General features: G+C 39.2%; 1 protein-coding gene across 1 annotated transcript in view; it reads right to left on the bottom strand.

The window, feature by feature from the left end:
* Window positions 1-4,366: 4,366 nt before the first annotated feature.
* Window positions 4,367-13,922, bottom strand: part of TRPC6 (transient receptor potential cation channel subfamily C member 6) — a 98,249-nt gene continuing 88,693 nt past the window's right edge. The window contains exons 10-12 of the mRNA XM_086739600.1: window positions 11,023-11,106; window positions 9,367-9,442; window positions 4,367-7,452 (exon numbers count right to left, since the gene is read on the bottom strand). Of these exons, the coding sequence (XP_086595726.1) occupies window positions 7,301-7,452; window positions 9,367-9,442; window positions 11,023-11,106 (312 nt within the window). The 3' untranslated portion in view covers window positions 4,367-7,300. The remainder of the gene's footprint in view (window positions 7,453-9,366; window positions 9,443-11,022; window positions 11,107-13,922) is intronic.

Here is a 13,922-nt window from a genome sequence, read left to right as displayed (position 1 = left end):
TACTGTTGAGGCAGGGAGGTGGGGATACCTCACTGGTACACACATCCTATCCCCAAACAATCTCCTTCAGATTAAGTTTTGGCTGGTGACTAGAAAATTTACCTGCATGAAATAAAGATGTCTTGGTGCTTGCTTAGTGCAATGATTGAATAATTTGAGGTTGATTGATCAGCTACTAGATCAACTTTAACTGATGGATTTTAGAGTGTAAAGCTAAGTGTAATGCGGATTAACCTGTAAGAGACACAAATACTACAGGTGTCTAAGTCTAACTGAAGTACACTGTTTGAAGCTGTGAAACCATCTGGACAGAAGAGCACTCCATGTATTTTCATGTGCAACTTCTTGTTAGGTCACTACTTCCATGCAGACCTCATTGGTGACCCAATAAGGAATTTCCATTTTCTCAAGACATTGAGCTACAAATAGATTTGGCCAAGGCTGCATCTATGCTCTAAGACAAGATTTACCTCTGAAGGTGCTGGTGGTCTGTGCTTGCATTCACACACTCACAACTAGGGTTTTGTGACAGCAGATGAGACTTACCTGAGCAGCAGAGACAAAGAGGTATTTTGAAAGCATGTTTTGCTGGCATATTTTAGACTTCTAAAATTGCCTAAATTTTTCTGTCTTTTCAGAGACTGGAAGAGGAGCCTAGATGCCTCACTTGAGTTTTTTATGTCGTGGATATCTAAAACAGAAGAGATAAAATCTCCAGACACATGGAACATTCACGGGTGGTTAGAGGCAAACTTCATAGAGTAAAAGAACCGTAGGCTCTGTAGCAGTGATTTTCTCTTTATTTCCTCCCACTTTCATACTGAGAAATCATTCTTGGTCCAGCCAGGGCTTGGCTTTAACACTCTTGATGGTACAGTCAACGGCCTCCTGTAGCGTCAGAGGGAAGTCTCTGCTGAAGGGATGTGCCTGTATCAGGCAGTTTAGTTTTCTCAAATAAAGTGCAAAGCGTAAGGTCTTCTCCAGAGGGAAGAAACTCACAGTATTCTTAAATGATGCTGATGAATTTGAGCACGAGGACATTTCTAGGACAAATATTTTATTCTGAAAAACAGAACCACCGTCTCGGGAGAGATCATACGTGCTCCAGCACAGCCACCCAAAGTAGTCTTGAATCTTTTACTACCAACATGATTTGAAAACAACCTGACATTGTACCTTATTTTCTGTTTGCCAGAAGGATTTGTTCATGACGTGTGGGTTTTTTTTTTTAAAAAATTACTGTGTCAGTGATTTTTCTCCACTCAAAAGTAAGTACGTTATGAGAGAGTTGCAGAGCTCCAGTTTACCATGAGGAGATGGGGACTGAGTAACTGGGCTATGAACAAGACAGATTCAGTGAGTGTCTTAACTGGAATTTTAAAAACTGTAGTTCTCAATAACAATCCAAAAGCAAAGCCATTTGCTATAAAGACATTAATCCCATGAAATCCTGTGTTTTTTCTCTATTGAAGTGGATTACATCATTGAAGTTCTGGTATAGTTAATCAAATTATTTTCTGGAAGAAAGGAAATATTTCCTTTGAGAAAAAAATTGAAGTTCTCTCTTTTATAAACTTCTCAAACCACTTATTCAAGCATGTTTACATCAGTTAGTATTACACTCCTCTGGCATAAATGAAGAAGTTGAGGAACTGAGAGTTGAACTGGCTTGACAGAAGTCATGGTAAAATAGTTGGTTTTTTTTTTTAGAAATCCATTCACTAGCTGACAGTGAGTAGGTTTTGCCTACAATCAAAAGGTTTTTGGACTGGTTGTCATTTTCTTTATGCCCTTTTTGACGGACTGTGGAAACCTACCAGAATATACTCCTTGTTGTTTATAAAGCACAATGAAAAAAACAGTGATATAGAAGTGTTTACACATAAAAGGGCATTAAAATACTGCTATTAATATTGATTATGATTTATCTGCTGAACTGTATTTTGCATGCTATACGATCCGGTCTTTTTTAATTACTTTGATTTGGCATCCATTGATTAAAGGAGCAAAGAGTAAAAGCCAAAGAGCTGAATCACAGAATATTGAAAAGGTAAAAACAAAATCAGATGCTACTAAAATACAGTTGCTTGGACATACAAAGCACTGGAAGATTGTACCTTGCAATCCCTTCTGCACTGTCACATTAAGGATGGTGACAAGAACAGAAAGAGGAACAGGAGACTTGGGTTTTGCAACGATGGAAACAAGAGAAAAAATGAAGTATTTTGAGCTACTCAAGGTCTTATACACCAGGAAAGAACAGTGCATCGTATGGGATTCCCTGGCCGCCTAAGCACATGGAGTTTAAGGCACACTCCTCAGCTTCACCTAACTTCTCCTTAGATATGAGCTCCTAAAGAACAAGTATTTTTCCAAACAGAAACATTTTAATTTATGAGTTCTATTTTCCACAGGCCAAATTAAAATTTAATCAGGAACATAAGCGCTTAGAAATATTATTCACATCAGGCATTTTCTAATGAATTAAAAAAAGCATTAAATATTTACATGAAAAAATGAGCAATTTTCAACACAAGGACAATTCCTACTGCTCTGCAAATGAGTACAGTTGCACATTATGTGGTCTATAATGTATTAATTATAATGTTGAGCTACAAATTTCAAGCTTGAGGGAAATCTCTGAGAGGCAAATGCAAGATTTCATTGGACTAAACTGCATTTTGGGACACTGCAGTCATGAAAACATGTTCTTAGTAAATTACATGATACAGCTGCTATAGCTGAAGTACTGCCAAGATCAAACTGTATATTGTAAATTTTAAAGACATAATATTGAAAACACATGCTCATGACAATGTACTAAAACATGGGATATGAACCTCTCTTTGTCATAAAGCTCCTGGTTCATCAACAAGACTTTAGTTGCCATGTGGACAGTACGTTAGTTTTTCTCATGTCTGGGGTAAAGGCAGTTAATGACTATTTTCATTTATACCTACCCACAGTTAAACTAATGAAGAAGGAAACAATGTAATATTGCTGTAGATTGAAGAAGAACCATACTCATCCATCATCCCTGAAGATGGGCTGGATTCTTTTGGAGGCAGGTTAGATCCTGCCCATCTCAACGACTGTCCTCATTGGTTCAAGTGCTTCCAACTATATGAGTATTTGTGATGGTTCATGGCTCTGCAGTGTACTGCAGTGCTCCTTGATTACTGCCAAGGTGGGACTTCTCACACTTCATTATAAACACTGGTAACAGCTACAGTGGCTTCTTTAGAGTAATTGGAGAGAAATGGTCACCTCTACGACTTACCTGGGATACTTGTCTACCTTAAGGTGGGCCTTTGACCATTTCTATCCACTGATTATAAAGAAAGCCTAGATGAGCGCAGATGCAGAAGTCTTCATGGCTGGCATCTGAAATCAGATGAACCTGTAGATCTCACTTCTAAAACCAGTAGGATTCATTGGCTTGGCCTGGCAGTGCTCTAAAACAGGGCGAAATACATCAGATTTTAACCTGGAATATCTGAATCTGTATTTGAAACCTTGTAGCTCTTACTCAGGATCTGTTCCGGTAAATCTTGAGTACCTTAAGCTTGTGTTGCCAGTGAAGCATTACTCCCTAATATCTGCAGTCCTCCGTGATGTATAAGGCTTTTCTCCAAAAGCCAGGCATGATTTGGATTCATCCAGAATAGCGAGAAAACCTTCAGTAAAGTTTTGTTTATTTGGGGATTTTCTTCCTGCATTTTCTTCAGTACAGAATTTTTTAAGCCCTCCTATATGTTTTAGTGAAATATGTTTGTATGAACAGAGAAGAGAATGTCTAAGAGATGACAGATTATACTCACCATGTCTCATAATTCAAGCTTAAGAACCACTCAGGGAAAAAAAACATATAAAAGCCAATATCTCTTCATAGTAGGTCTGGTTTAGGTGTCAAAAATGCTGCTGCAGAAACTGTGAATTGCTGAGCTCAAAAAAATTAACAAGATTTAAAGATTTACAGTTAAGTAAGACTATCTTCTTGTCCTAATAAAACACTTCCTCATCAAAGTTATGCCAATCTTTTCTTATTAGATACCAGGAGAACTATGTAGGATGCAAATTATCTGTTACCTACTACAGGGTTGTTCTGAAACATCTAGCATCAGTCACAATTAGTCACAGCAGACAAAACACTTGACCTTGAGTCTAATCCAGTACAAGACCTTTGTCTTTCACCTTCTGTGAAACTTTTTTTTTGTACTAGTGTTGCTAGAAAATAAACATATTTTACCATACTTCTCCTGCTGCTGTCTTCCAACCAAGTGCAGCCAAAGGTTCCTGGTGAACAACGAACATGTTCATATAACGCATCACAAAGGTGTTTTGAGTCTGGTACATTTAATTTTTTTTATCAGAATAATATATTTGGTATTGTGCTCATTTTAAATACTACATTGCTTGTCACACTACATTTGGCAATAGACCTCTTCAAATATATTTAACAAATTGTTCCATGAGTAATAACTACATATAAAATATCTTCATTGAATTAAAAAAATCCATACATATTTTCTTCATGAAATACAATATATACATTATGATCTTATAGTTTTAAGGTAAGTCAAAATTTGGGCTTAAACAAATTCACAGTGTCCATTTTACCTCTGTAATAAAAATCTTCCCTTTAAAAGTGCCTGGATCTTAAACTGTGTTTACATATTTCCTTACATTGGGTTTATGGAGACTGAAGGTTTTATCATCATCTAGCACTAGACTGCAGATCCAAACTGTACATTACAATGATAAAAAAAACCCAAACTTTTGATTACTGAAAACTTTGACTGTTCTTGTTACCTCAAGTTCTGACCACCAGATTTGCTGAAGAGCTTGTCAAAAGTGGAAGATCTGCTTTGAGCAGTACGGCCTCTAAAGCAGTCATTCAACGGAGCTCTAGTAAGCTTTCACCGCTTCAGAAAATCAGGCCCAAAAAACTCAAGTGGGAACTCAAAATCAGTGGCTAGTCCTGACCAAGGGAGATGGACATGAACCATCCAGGAGCTGAAAGGCAGTGAAGTTAGCTTCACGCTGCCTGCTAGCCTGAGATCACCTCACCTGCCTTCGTTTTCCACATAATGGCTGACACAGAAACCAGAACGTTTCTGCCAAAGACCAGTCAGTAGGTCATCTCAGAGTCTGCAGTACCCCCTCTTGATTACAGCAGGAAATACGTCAGATTATGAGGCAATGCTTTTTCATGATCAAAGGCGAGTTATGAAATTGGCTATTCTATAGCTCATGGTTTTGCAGGCCAGCACACTGTGATTTTTACTACAGACTGCTCTGCTACCTTTGAAAATCTCACTTTCCTTTTCCTCCTTCAGAGGAAGAAGCCTTAAAAGTTCTAAACCCTGAGTTCATTACGCCTGAGGCCCACAGGACATGGATTATCCAACACGCTCCTGTTGTGGTTAAACTACCAGGCCAAGCAGAAGGCTGAGCAGTTCCCCCAAGCCACGACAAACACCCTCGGAGCAGGCTGACCTCCACAGCAGCTTCCATTGCTTTCCAGGCAGGACGCAGCCCCTCACCTCCACCTGTCTCTACACTATTTCAAAACCTGTTCTAACACATTTTTCCGTGAAAATACACAGTGATTTCACCAATATTTTTTTTTTAAAAGGACTATCAGTAAATCCAGCTAGAAACTAATCTAACCCCATTAAAAAATAACATCCAGCCTAAAAGGGAGAGGCAGAAACATTCTGATACATTCCACAATAAATAAGTTTCACAAAGCTGATTTAAAAGCCATTTTCAGCCTTGCTTCGTAAAAATACAAGGCTTTTACAGGTGCATTATACACCTTGATGTTCCTGTTACAATTTTTCACAGCCCTTTCACTAATTTCAACCAAGCTTAAAGAGGAGCAGAGATCCCCAATGTAATATAATGCTTCCAACAGTCCCAGAATTGGTGACTGTTAGAAGAGAGAAACCCAAACTATTGTACTAACAGAGGGAAAAATCACATGGCATTTACCCTGTATCTATCTGGAGAGACAGAATCCAGCCAACTGTCCTGCATGGAAGTATTAGCTGGCCAGTCATACAACTATCAGCCAGACACGGCATGGGCCACCTCTTCTCCAATTTAACAGAAGGAGACATATATGAAGTATTGCGGTGCGCAGAGTGGAAGTGTTGGAGGCTTCTGCTGATGACAGGGAGTGAAGATTCTTCATTGAAAGTGTCCTAGAGAATACATCACAAGAGCTTTATACAGTGGGAAAAAAAAAGGACAAGAGATGCAAATCTATAGAAGATGAGTTTTCATGAATGTTTGGGAACAACATGTTTTTGTTTTCTAAGGACAGATCTGAACAAAATTCAATGATTTAAACAAGCTTAACTGTGGGCAGCCATGGTCCCCAATGCATGATGTTCTCAGAATTAGCGAGGGCTTACACCTAACGTTTTAATATCTTCCACCTTAAAGGAACATGTTACCAGCTTTCCATTCAAACTCCTACTCCACAGTTTGTGAGTTTTAGTTCCAGACATAAAAGTTGGAGAACTTGGGAATTCTGGAACAGATTAGAACTCCAATGATTAATTATTTTGTATTAAATAGGTTTTTTTCAGGCCTCAGCAATAGCTTTTCAATAAATTTGGTGAAAAATATTTCTTTCTTAATGCACTAACTCCCATTGGAACCAAGGTATCACTTCCAGGATAGTCCAGTGGTGACAGGGACAAGTAGTGAAAAGTATAACACAGTGCTCTGACTATTCTGGTATCTACCTCTTCAAGGAAATGTTCAAATAAATCACTTTAATATCCTGCACATTTTTAAGAAAGGCAGTTAGCTTTGTTTTTTGCTTGTTGGGAATGCTTGAAAAATCAAATAGGTTTTGATATAAATATGTAAAAGCCTAGAATTTTCCTCTTTTGTTTCACTAAAATATATGTAAGAATGTCTAAAAAAGCAAATTTGCAAAAAAAAATAACCAGTTAATGTAGGAAAAGTTTAGATTTATGCTTTTAATCTTTCATGATTGGGCTTATGAAGATTCCACTGGAATTCTAAAAGAGGTAAATTGAATAATAAATTGATCTCAAATCAACTCCTCTTCAGCAGGTAAAGAATAAATAAGTATCTTTACTCAAGTGGTATTTCCTCCCTACCATAGAGCCAGAGGATTTGCCACTGTGGTTTTTCAATAAAGAAGCGGAATGATTTGACTTCTGAATCTGTTGTAGAAATGCGAGCTAGATTTGAGAAAAACAGAAATATGGCTTTAAGTAAATTGCTAACGTTCTGTTGCACTCCTTAAACCTTTAGGTTATCTCTTGCTTTCTTCTTCCTTAGAGTCAATTGACAGTTTTTCCCCAAGTTTCCTTATAAGTTCTGCTAGATCTTCAGAATTTTGAGATTTTTCCTCAAGGAGTTCATATCGGAGACTTGAGATGTCCTGTTTAATTTCCTTCAGTTCACCTATAACAGAGGTTAGAATATCGCACTATCAGAAACAAAGGAAAAAAACAGCATATCCAAGTATCTCACAGTTATCATGGGTTTCCTCTGTATTGTTGAAACAGAAAAAGCAGATGTTCTACTGCCTATTGGTGAATGGTGGCTTAGGGATAGGAATATGAAGATGCAATTCAGGAATCAAACAAACCTGAAGGCAAAAGTGTGAGAGATCACATCAGTTCACAAAAATCAAATGATACATAGATAGAAACTGCTATTCTGCTGCAAGAGAGATCATAGAATCATTTAGGTTGGAAAAGACCCTTAAGATCATTGAGTTCAACTGTAAACCTAACACTGCCAAGTCCACCACTAAACCATATCCCTAAGCACCACGTCTACACATCTATGTGTTCCTGGGAAGTCTGTTCCAGTGCTTGATAATCCTTTAGGTGAATAAACTTATTCCCAATATCCAAACTAAACTTCCCCTGACGCAACTGGAGGCCGTTTCCTCTCGTCCTATTGCTTGTTACTTGGGAGAAGAGACTGACACCCACTTTGCTAAGACCTCCTATCAGGTAGTTACAGACAGCAATAAGGTCTCCCCTGAGCCTCTTTTTCTCCAGGCTAAACAACCCCAGTTCCCTCAGATGCTCCTCATAAGGCTCTAGAGCCCCCATCAGCTTCATTGTTCTTCTTTGAACATACTCCAGCACCTCAATTATAGAATCACATAATAATTTCAGTTGGAAAGGACCTTCAAAGGTCATCTAGTCCAACTCCCCTGCAAGGAGCAGGGACATCTTCAACTAGATCAGGTGTCTCGGAGCACCGTCCAACCTGGCCTTGAATGTTTCCAGGGATGGGGCATCTACCACCTCTCTGGGAAACCTATGCCAGTGTTTCACCACCCTCATTGTAAAAAACTTTTTTCCTAATATCCCTTTTGAATCTACCTCCCTCTATTTTAAAACCATTACACCTTGTCCTACTACAACAGGCCCTGCTGAAGAGTTTCTCCCTGTCTTCCTTATAAGCCCCCTTTAGGTACTGGAAGGCCGCTATAAGGTCTCCCTGGATCCTTCTCTTCTCCAGGCTGAACAGCCCCAACTCTTTCAGTCTATCATTATAGGAGAGGTGACTCAAAGTCTTTCTTGTACTGAAGAGCCCAAAACCGAACACAATATTCAAGGTGCAGCCTCACCAGTGCTGAACACAGGGAGACAATCACTTCCCCACTCCTGCCGGGCACACTATTCCTGATACAAGCCAGGAGGCTATTGGCCTTCTTGGCCACCCGGGCACATTGCTGGCTTATGTTCAGTTGCCTATGAACCAAAACTTTCAGGTCCTTTTCTGCAGATCATGCAGACTGGGGGTGCCTGAGTCCTCCTGGCCAGCAAAAAGGCCTCTCACTGTGCAAAATAGTGCAATCTTCTTCCTGCTGCACTGTCTTTCCAGTATCAGAGGGGTGCAAACACAAGATGACATTTCTGTAAGTGCATTCACTAGCTGTTTGCAGGTAATAAATCACACCAAGAAAAAGCAGAAGCATATGTATCCCCATATATGAATCCCCAATAAGAACATATATCCACACAAGGGAGAATTCACACAGGAGTGTCCCAATCCAGCTGCTGTGTTAGATGCAACCTCACCATGGGAAATGCATGGGCATTACCAGAAGTAGCAACACTTTTCACAAGAAGTCGTCAGATCAGTGATAGTTTCTGATGGGAGAGCAGAGACAGAAAGCCACATCTTTTCCTTAAATTCAATTTCATATTAATTTTACATCTTGCACTTGTAAACATGTCAAGTGCATTAAGTATTTTGGAAATATTTTTTTTCAAGTGGCATATGTAACCACTGTAATTAGTTTGTTTTGATTCTCTGGTTAGAGATAAACATGTAATTCATCCACATACTCACCTTCATTGACTTCATCACTTTCCTTATCTATCTGAGCCTTCAGTACGTATCGTTTAATGAGACGCTTCATTATTTTCTGCAGAGAAGAAAGAAAGAAAGAAAAAATTTCTTAGCTGGACTTTCTAGTATTGCTATGACATTTCAAAATATAAGCTCTGTTACCTTCCGTTGCATTCAGACATTTCTGTGTAGGACTTGCCAGGTTAAAGGAACATAATGTAAAAATGCTTTCATCTATATTAGATATTTAAACTTTATGATTGTGCACATATATGTATATGAAAGTTAGAAAGCTATACACCCCTTACCAATGTTATCATTCACAAAGCTTAACCTACTACTGGAGTCTATGCAAATGATTAATACAGTTGCAGCTTTGACCTCCATGTAGCTGAAACCATCTAGCCTTTACGGCTACCAGAAGATGATAATGACTCTGATTAGCATTGCTAATTGCTAAACTCTTTTGCCATCAGTTTATTTTAATTTGTTTTTACATTATATTTGATAAGTTACCTTTTCCCAATGTGAGGCTTAGAGAAAATGGGACCCACAATTCCAAGAGTCATTTAAGCATCTCAGCTGGGACTCATCTAACCAAATACAGATATTTTCTAATGTAAATATACATACCTGTGGCAGTCACCTTTAATTTCCTCTATGTGTAGAAAAAGCAAACCTGAGAGCACAGTTCATCTCAGACAATGAAAACTGATGACATAAATCACACCATTACAATGGCTACCCTCTCTGCTAATAATAAGGGGAACTTAGGCCAGCAAATTTACATGTAAATTTTACCTTTCCAGGAAAAATGAATTCCACCCCCGATTCTCCCATTAGTTCAAATTACTTGAGTAAGAACAAGGTATCTAATTATCTTTGAGGATCTATCTTTGGGTTTAATATTTTCATCTGGTGTAACCCATGAAAACACAGCAATTTTTGTTTCTCACTACAAGATAGAACACACACATAGGTTCAGGGGTCTCCACAGTAACAGATCTGACCAGAGGTGGCTGTGAGGTGAATCATCTCAGATTAGTGGTTCCAGACCATCACTACAGTCATGCTTGCAAGTCTGCAGCTGTACTGTTTATTCTAATAACCCAAGAATGTTTCACCTACAAAGCCACACATCCTTACATTAATGGGATAAACCTGTAATCTTAATATCTATCACTGCATCACAATGAAACTGGCTGTGAAAAAGTCAGGGAGTTTTTGGAATAGACTTGTGCAGACACTTGTATTGATAGCATAAAGGCTGAAAGATATTTGCAGTGCTTGAGGTATTAGAATACAGAGGTGTGGCAAAATAAGCTGAGCTGCTTTAGCAGATGGAATGGAAAAATTGGGGTTTTTTTGTTTGTTTGTTTTCTTAATTTGCACTATGCAGTTGAGCCACTTGTCTCTAAAATTAAAAACATTTTCCAAGCACTTTAAATTGATTGTTTAAGAAACAAAGAAGAGAGAAAAACACCCTCACATTGTAGTGCAAATACCTAAATCATTGCATTTATTCCTGACATATACAAGCTCTGTGCATTTATTCTTGATTCATGTTGTTTAACATAAATTCAAAACTATCCTCATGCTGTCAGTCTGCCTGTTCTACTGCTTCTTGATTTTGTTTAAAAATAAACTGGTTTTTACCTGGTATTGCCTTGGAGGATTGTTTAAACTGTTTAAGTGGATTTCATCTGAGCTTCTTATACTTGATTGTTTCCTTTGACCAAGCTGAAATGGAGACATTATTTATAGTTCAAAACAGATAGAATAACAATATGGTTAAATTACCTCATGCACGTATCATATGACAGAACATTAACTCTTAAGCTCAGTTTGGGGAGTATTAAACTACTGTGGTGAAGTCCTCCTACCTGTGCAGAATTTCATCACAGGAGTTGAAACAAACCCTTTCAGACTGCGGTGTAGGAAAGTGGGAACTGGGAGGTTCTCCCCCTTTTCTCTGCCTCTCACCTTCTCCTAACATGCTCAAGGGACCAGAGCAGAGCCTTCCCTTGCTCGGATCCATGTCAGGAGGAAGGCAGCACTGCTGCAGCACAGCTTCGTGGGTAACAGATGAGGGAGATCAGGGAAGGGTGTGGGAGAAGCCATGGAAGAAGGAAAGGGGCAGCATTACCCCCTTCCTTTCTTTCATAGCACTTGCCCATAACTAATATGACCTCCACTGAGCTTGCATCTCCCTTCACTTGCACTAATGGCTGAATATAATTGGTTACATGGTTAATGCCGGAGACCAGAAAATTATCAGCTGATATTTTTGAGTAGCATCTTCTTTGCTACACATGCTGAAAAGAAAGGACATCACTTCCTGATGAAACACCAAGGATGCAATTTGCGGGCTTCATTACTGATTTACAGGTTTGAGAAGAACTAAAGCATCACAAGATGGTGAACTGAGAGTCAAGTTGAGTGACTAAGCTGCCGTAAGAGTGAATAGTGATTGTCAAAATGAAATTAATTATATCACTTCAGATTGATAATGGGATCAGTTCAATGAAAACTAGTGCAAGAAATTTAAAAAAAAAAGAGTGAAATATAAATCATGATTGATCTGGATGAGGAATAAGTGGGTCTGTCACTAAAATGTCAGTTGTCTCTAATTACACATGGTGCAATAATTTTTTTTCTGTTTTAAAACACAAGACTACCATTGCAGTGTCTCAGATCCTGTGGGATCGTGTTGTACTTCCAGTGAGGTTCTCCACGTTCGTTATCTCTGTGTCTTAATGCATCGAGCACCTACAGATCAGCAAACTGGGGCACTTTGAAGCCTGGTAAGTAATATATGGGATACACTGGGATACAGTTTGACGGGGAGGAAAGTAAGGGAGCATTAGATGTTTATGCAGCTGTAGAGGCATGTCACACCACAAGGGAGCCCACAACACAATGCCTGATGTTAATGAAGGCTAAAGCCTTCATACAGCCATTTCTTCTGCGACTGAAATTGTTATAACCTCTTGATGTATAACGGGACTCCCATGGTAGAACTTTGATAACAAATGGAAGTAGGAATATGGAGTATGTGATATTCACCGGATGTCAATTAGAAAATGATAAAAACATCTCAGCAGAGAGCTTTACTGGAGCATTGTTCTAACATACATGTGCTAACACAAAGGCTCAAATAAAAAACCTGGGAATTGTATAGGTATAAAAAGGCTGAATGAGGCATCAGATTCAGTTGTTTAAGTAGCAATAAGGACATCAATTAAAATTAAAAGTCTTCTAGTTTTCTAGAATTCCAAATAACTTTTTATTCACTTTAACAGTAAAGCAAATAAGTCTCATGAGTCTTCAAACAGGAAATAATATCAATATTTCAGATCTTGTTTAGCATTTTATAGAGTCATTGAATAGTTTGTGTTGGAAGGGACTTTCTTTCCCTACTTGTAGTACTTTTGTACTTTGATATTTTTTCCTGAAGAAAAGATTACACTTACTGGTAAAATATATTCATTTGAAATTAATACAAAGATTACACTGAATTTGGAATATCATCAATATCTTTATTGATGATCTGGATGAGGGCATTGAGTGCACCCTCAGTAAGTTCGCAGATGACACCAAATTGGCTGGGAGTGTGGATCTGCCTGGGGGTAGCGAGGCCCTACAGAGGGATCTGGACAGGCTGGAGAGCTGGGCTGAAGCCAATGGGATGAGGTTCAACAAGACCAAATGCCGAGTCCTGCACTTCGGCCACAACAACCCCAGGCAGCGCTGTAGGCTTGGGGCGGAGTGGCTGGAGGACTGTGTGGAGGAAACGGACCTGGGGGTACTGATTGATGCTCGGCTGAGCATGAGCCGACAGTGTGCCCGCGTGGCCAAGAAGGTCAACGGCATCCTGGCTTGCATCAAAAACAGTGTTACTAGCAGGAACAGGGAGGTAATTGTCCCCCTGTACTCGGCACTGGTGAGGCCGCACCTCGAGTACTGTGTTCAGTTTTGGGCCCCTCACTGCAAGAAAGACATTGAGGCCCTGGAACGCGTTCAGAGGAGGGCTACGAAGCTGGTGAGGGGTCTGGAGCACAGGCCTTATGAGGAGCGGCTGAGGGAGCTGGGATTGTTCAGTCTGGAGAAGAGGAGGCTCAGGGAAGACCTTATAGCTCTCTATAACTTCCTGAAGGGAGGTTGTAGTGAGCTAGGGGTCGGCCTTTTCTCTCGTGTAGACAGTGATAGAACTAGAGGCAATGGTTTCAAGCTGCGCCAGGGGAGATTCAGGCTGGACATTAGGAAATATTACTTCTCGGAAAGGGTAGTCAGGCACTGGAATGCACTGCCCAGGGAGGTGGTGGAGTCACCGACCATGGGGGTGTTCAAGAAACGTTTGGATGTTGTGTTGAGGGATATGATTTAGCTGAGAAGTATTGGTGATGGTTGGACTGGATGATCTTTTAGGTCTTTTCCAATCTTGATAATAATTCTGTAATTCCATAATATCTTTTTGTTCTTTAGAAAGATTCACAATATCTATATACACATAATTTTAAAAACATTTATCTATTCAGCCTATATTTATTTGACTA

Source organism: Chlamydotis macqueenii, chromosome 1 (assembly GCF_036417535.1).
Source record: "Chlamydotis macqueenii isolate bChlMac1 chromosome 1, bChlMac1.mat, whole genome shotgun sequence".
NCBI lineage: Eukaryota > Metazoa > Chordata > Aves > Otidiformes > Otididae > Chlamydotis > Chlamydotis macqueenii.
Note: the sequence above shows the minus strand (reverse complement) of the source record. Positions and strands in the feature narration are given on the sequence as shown.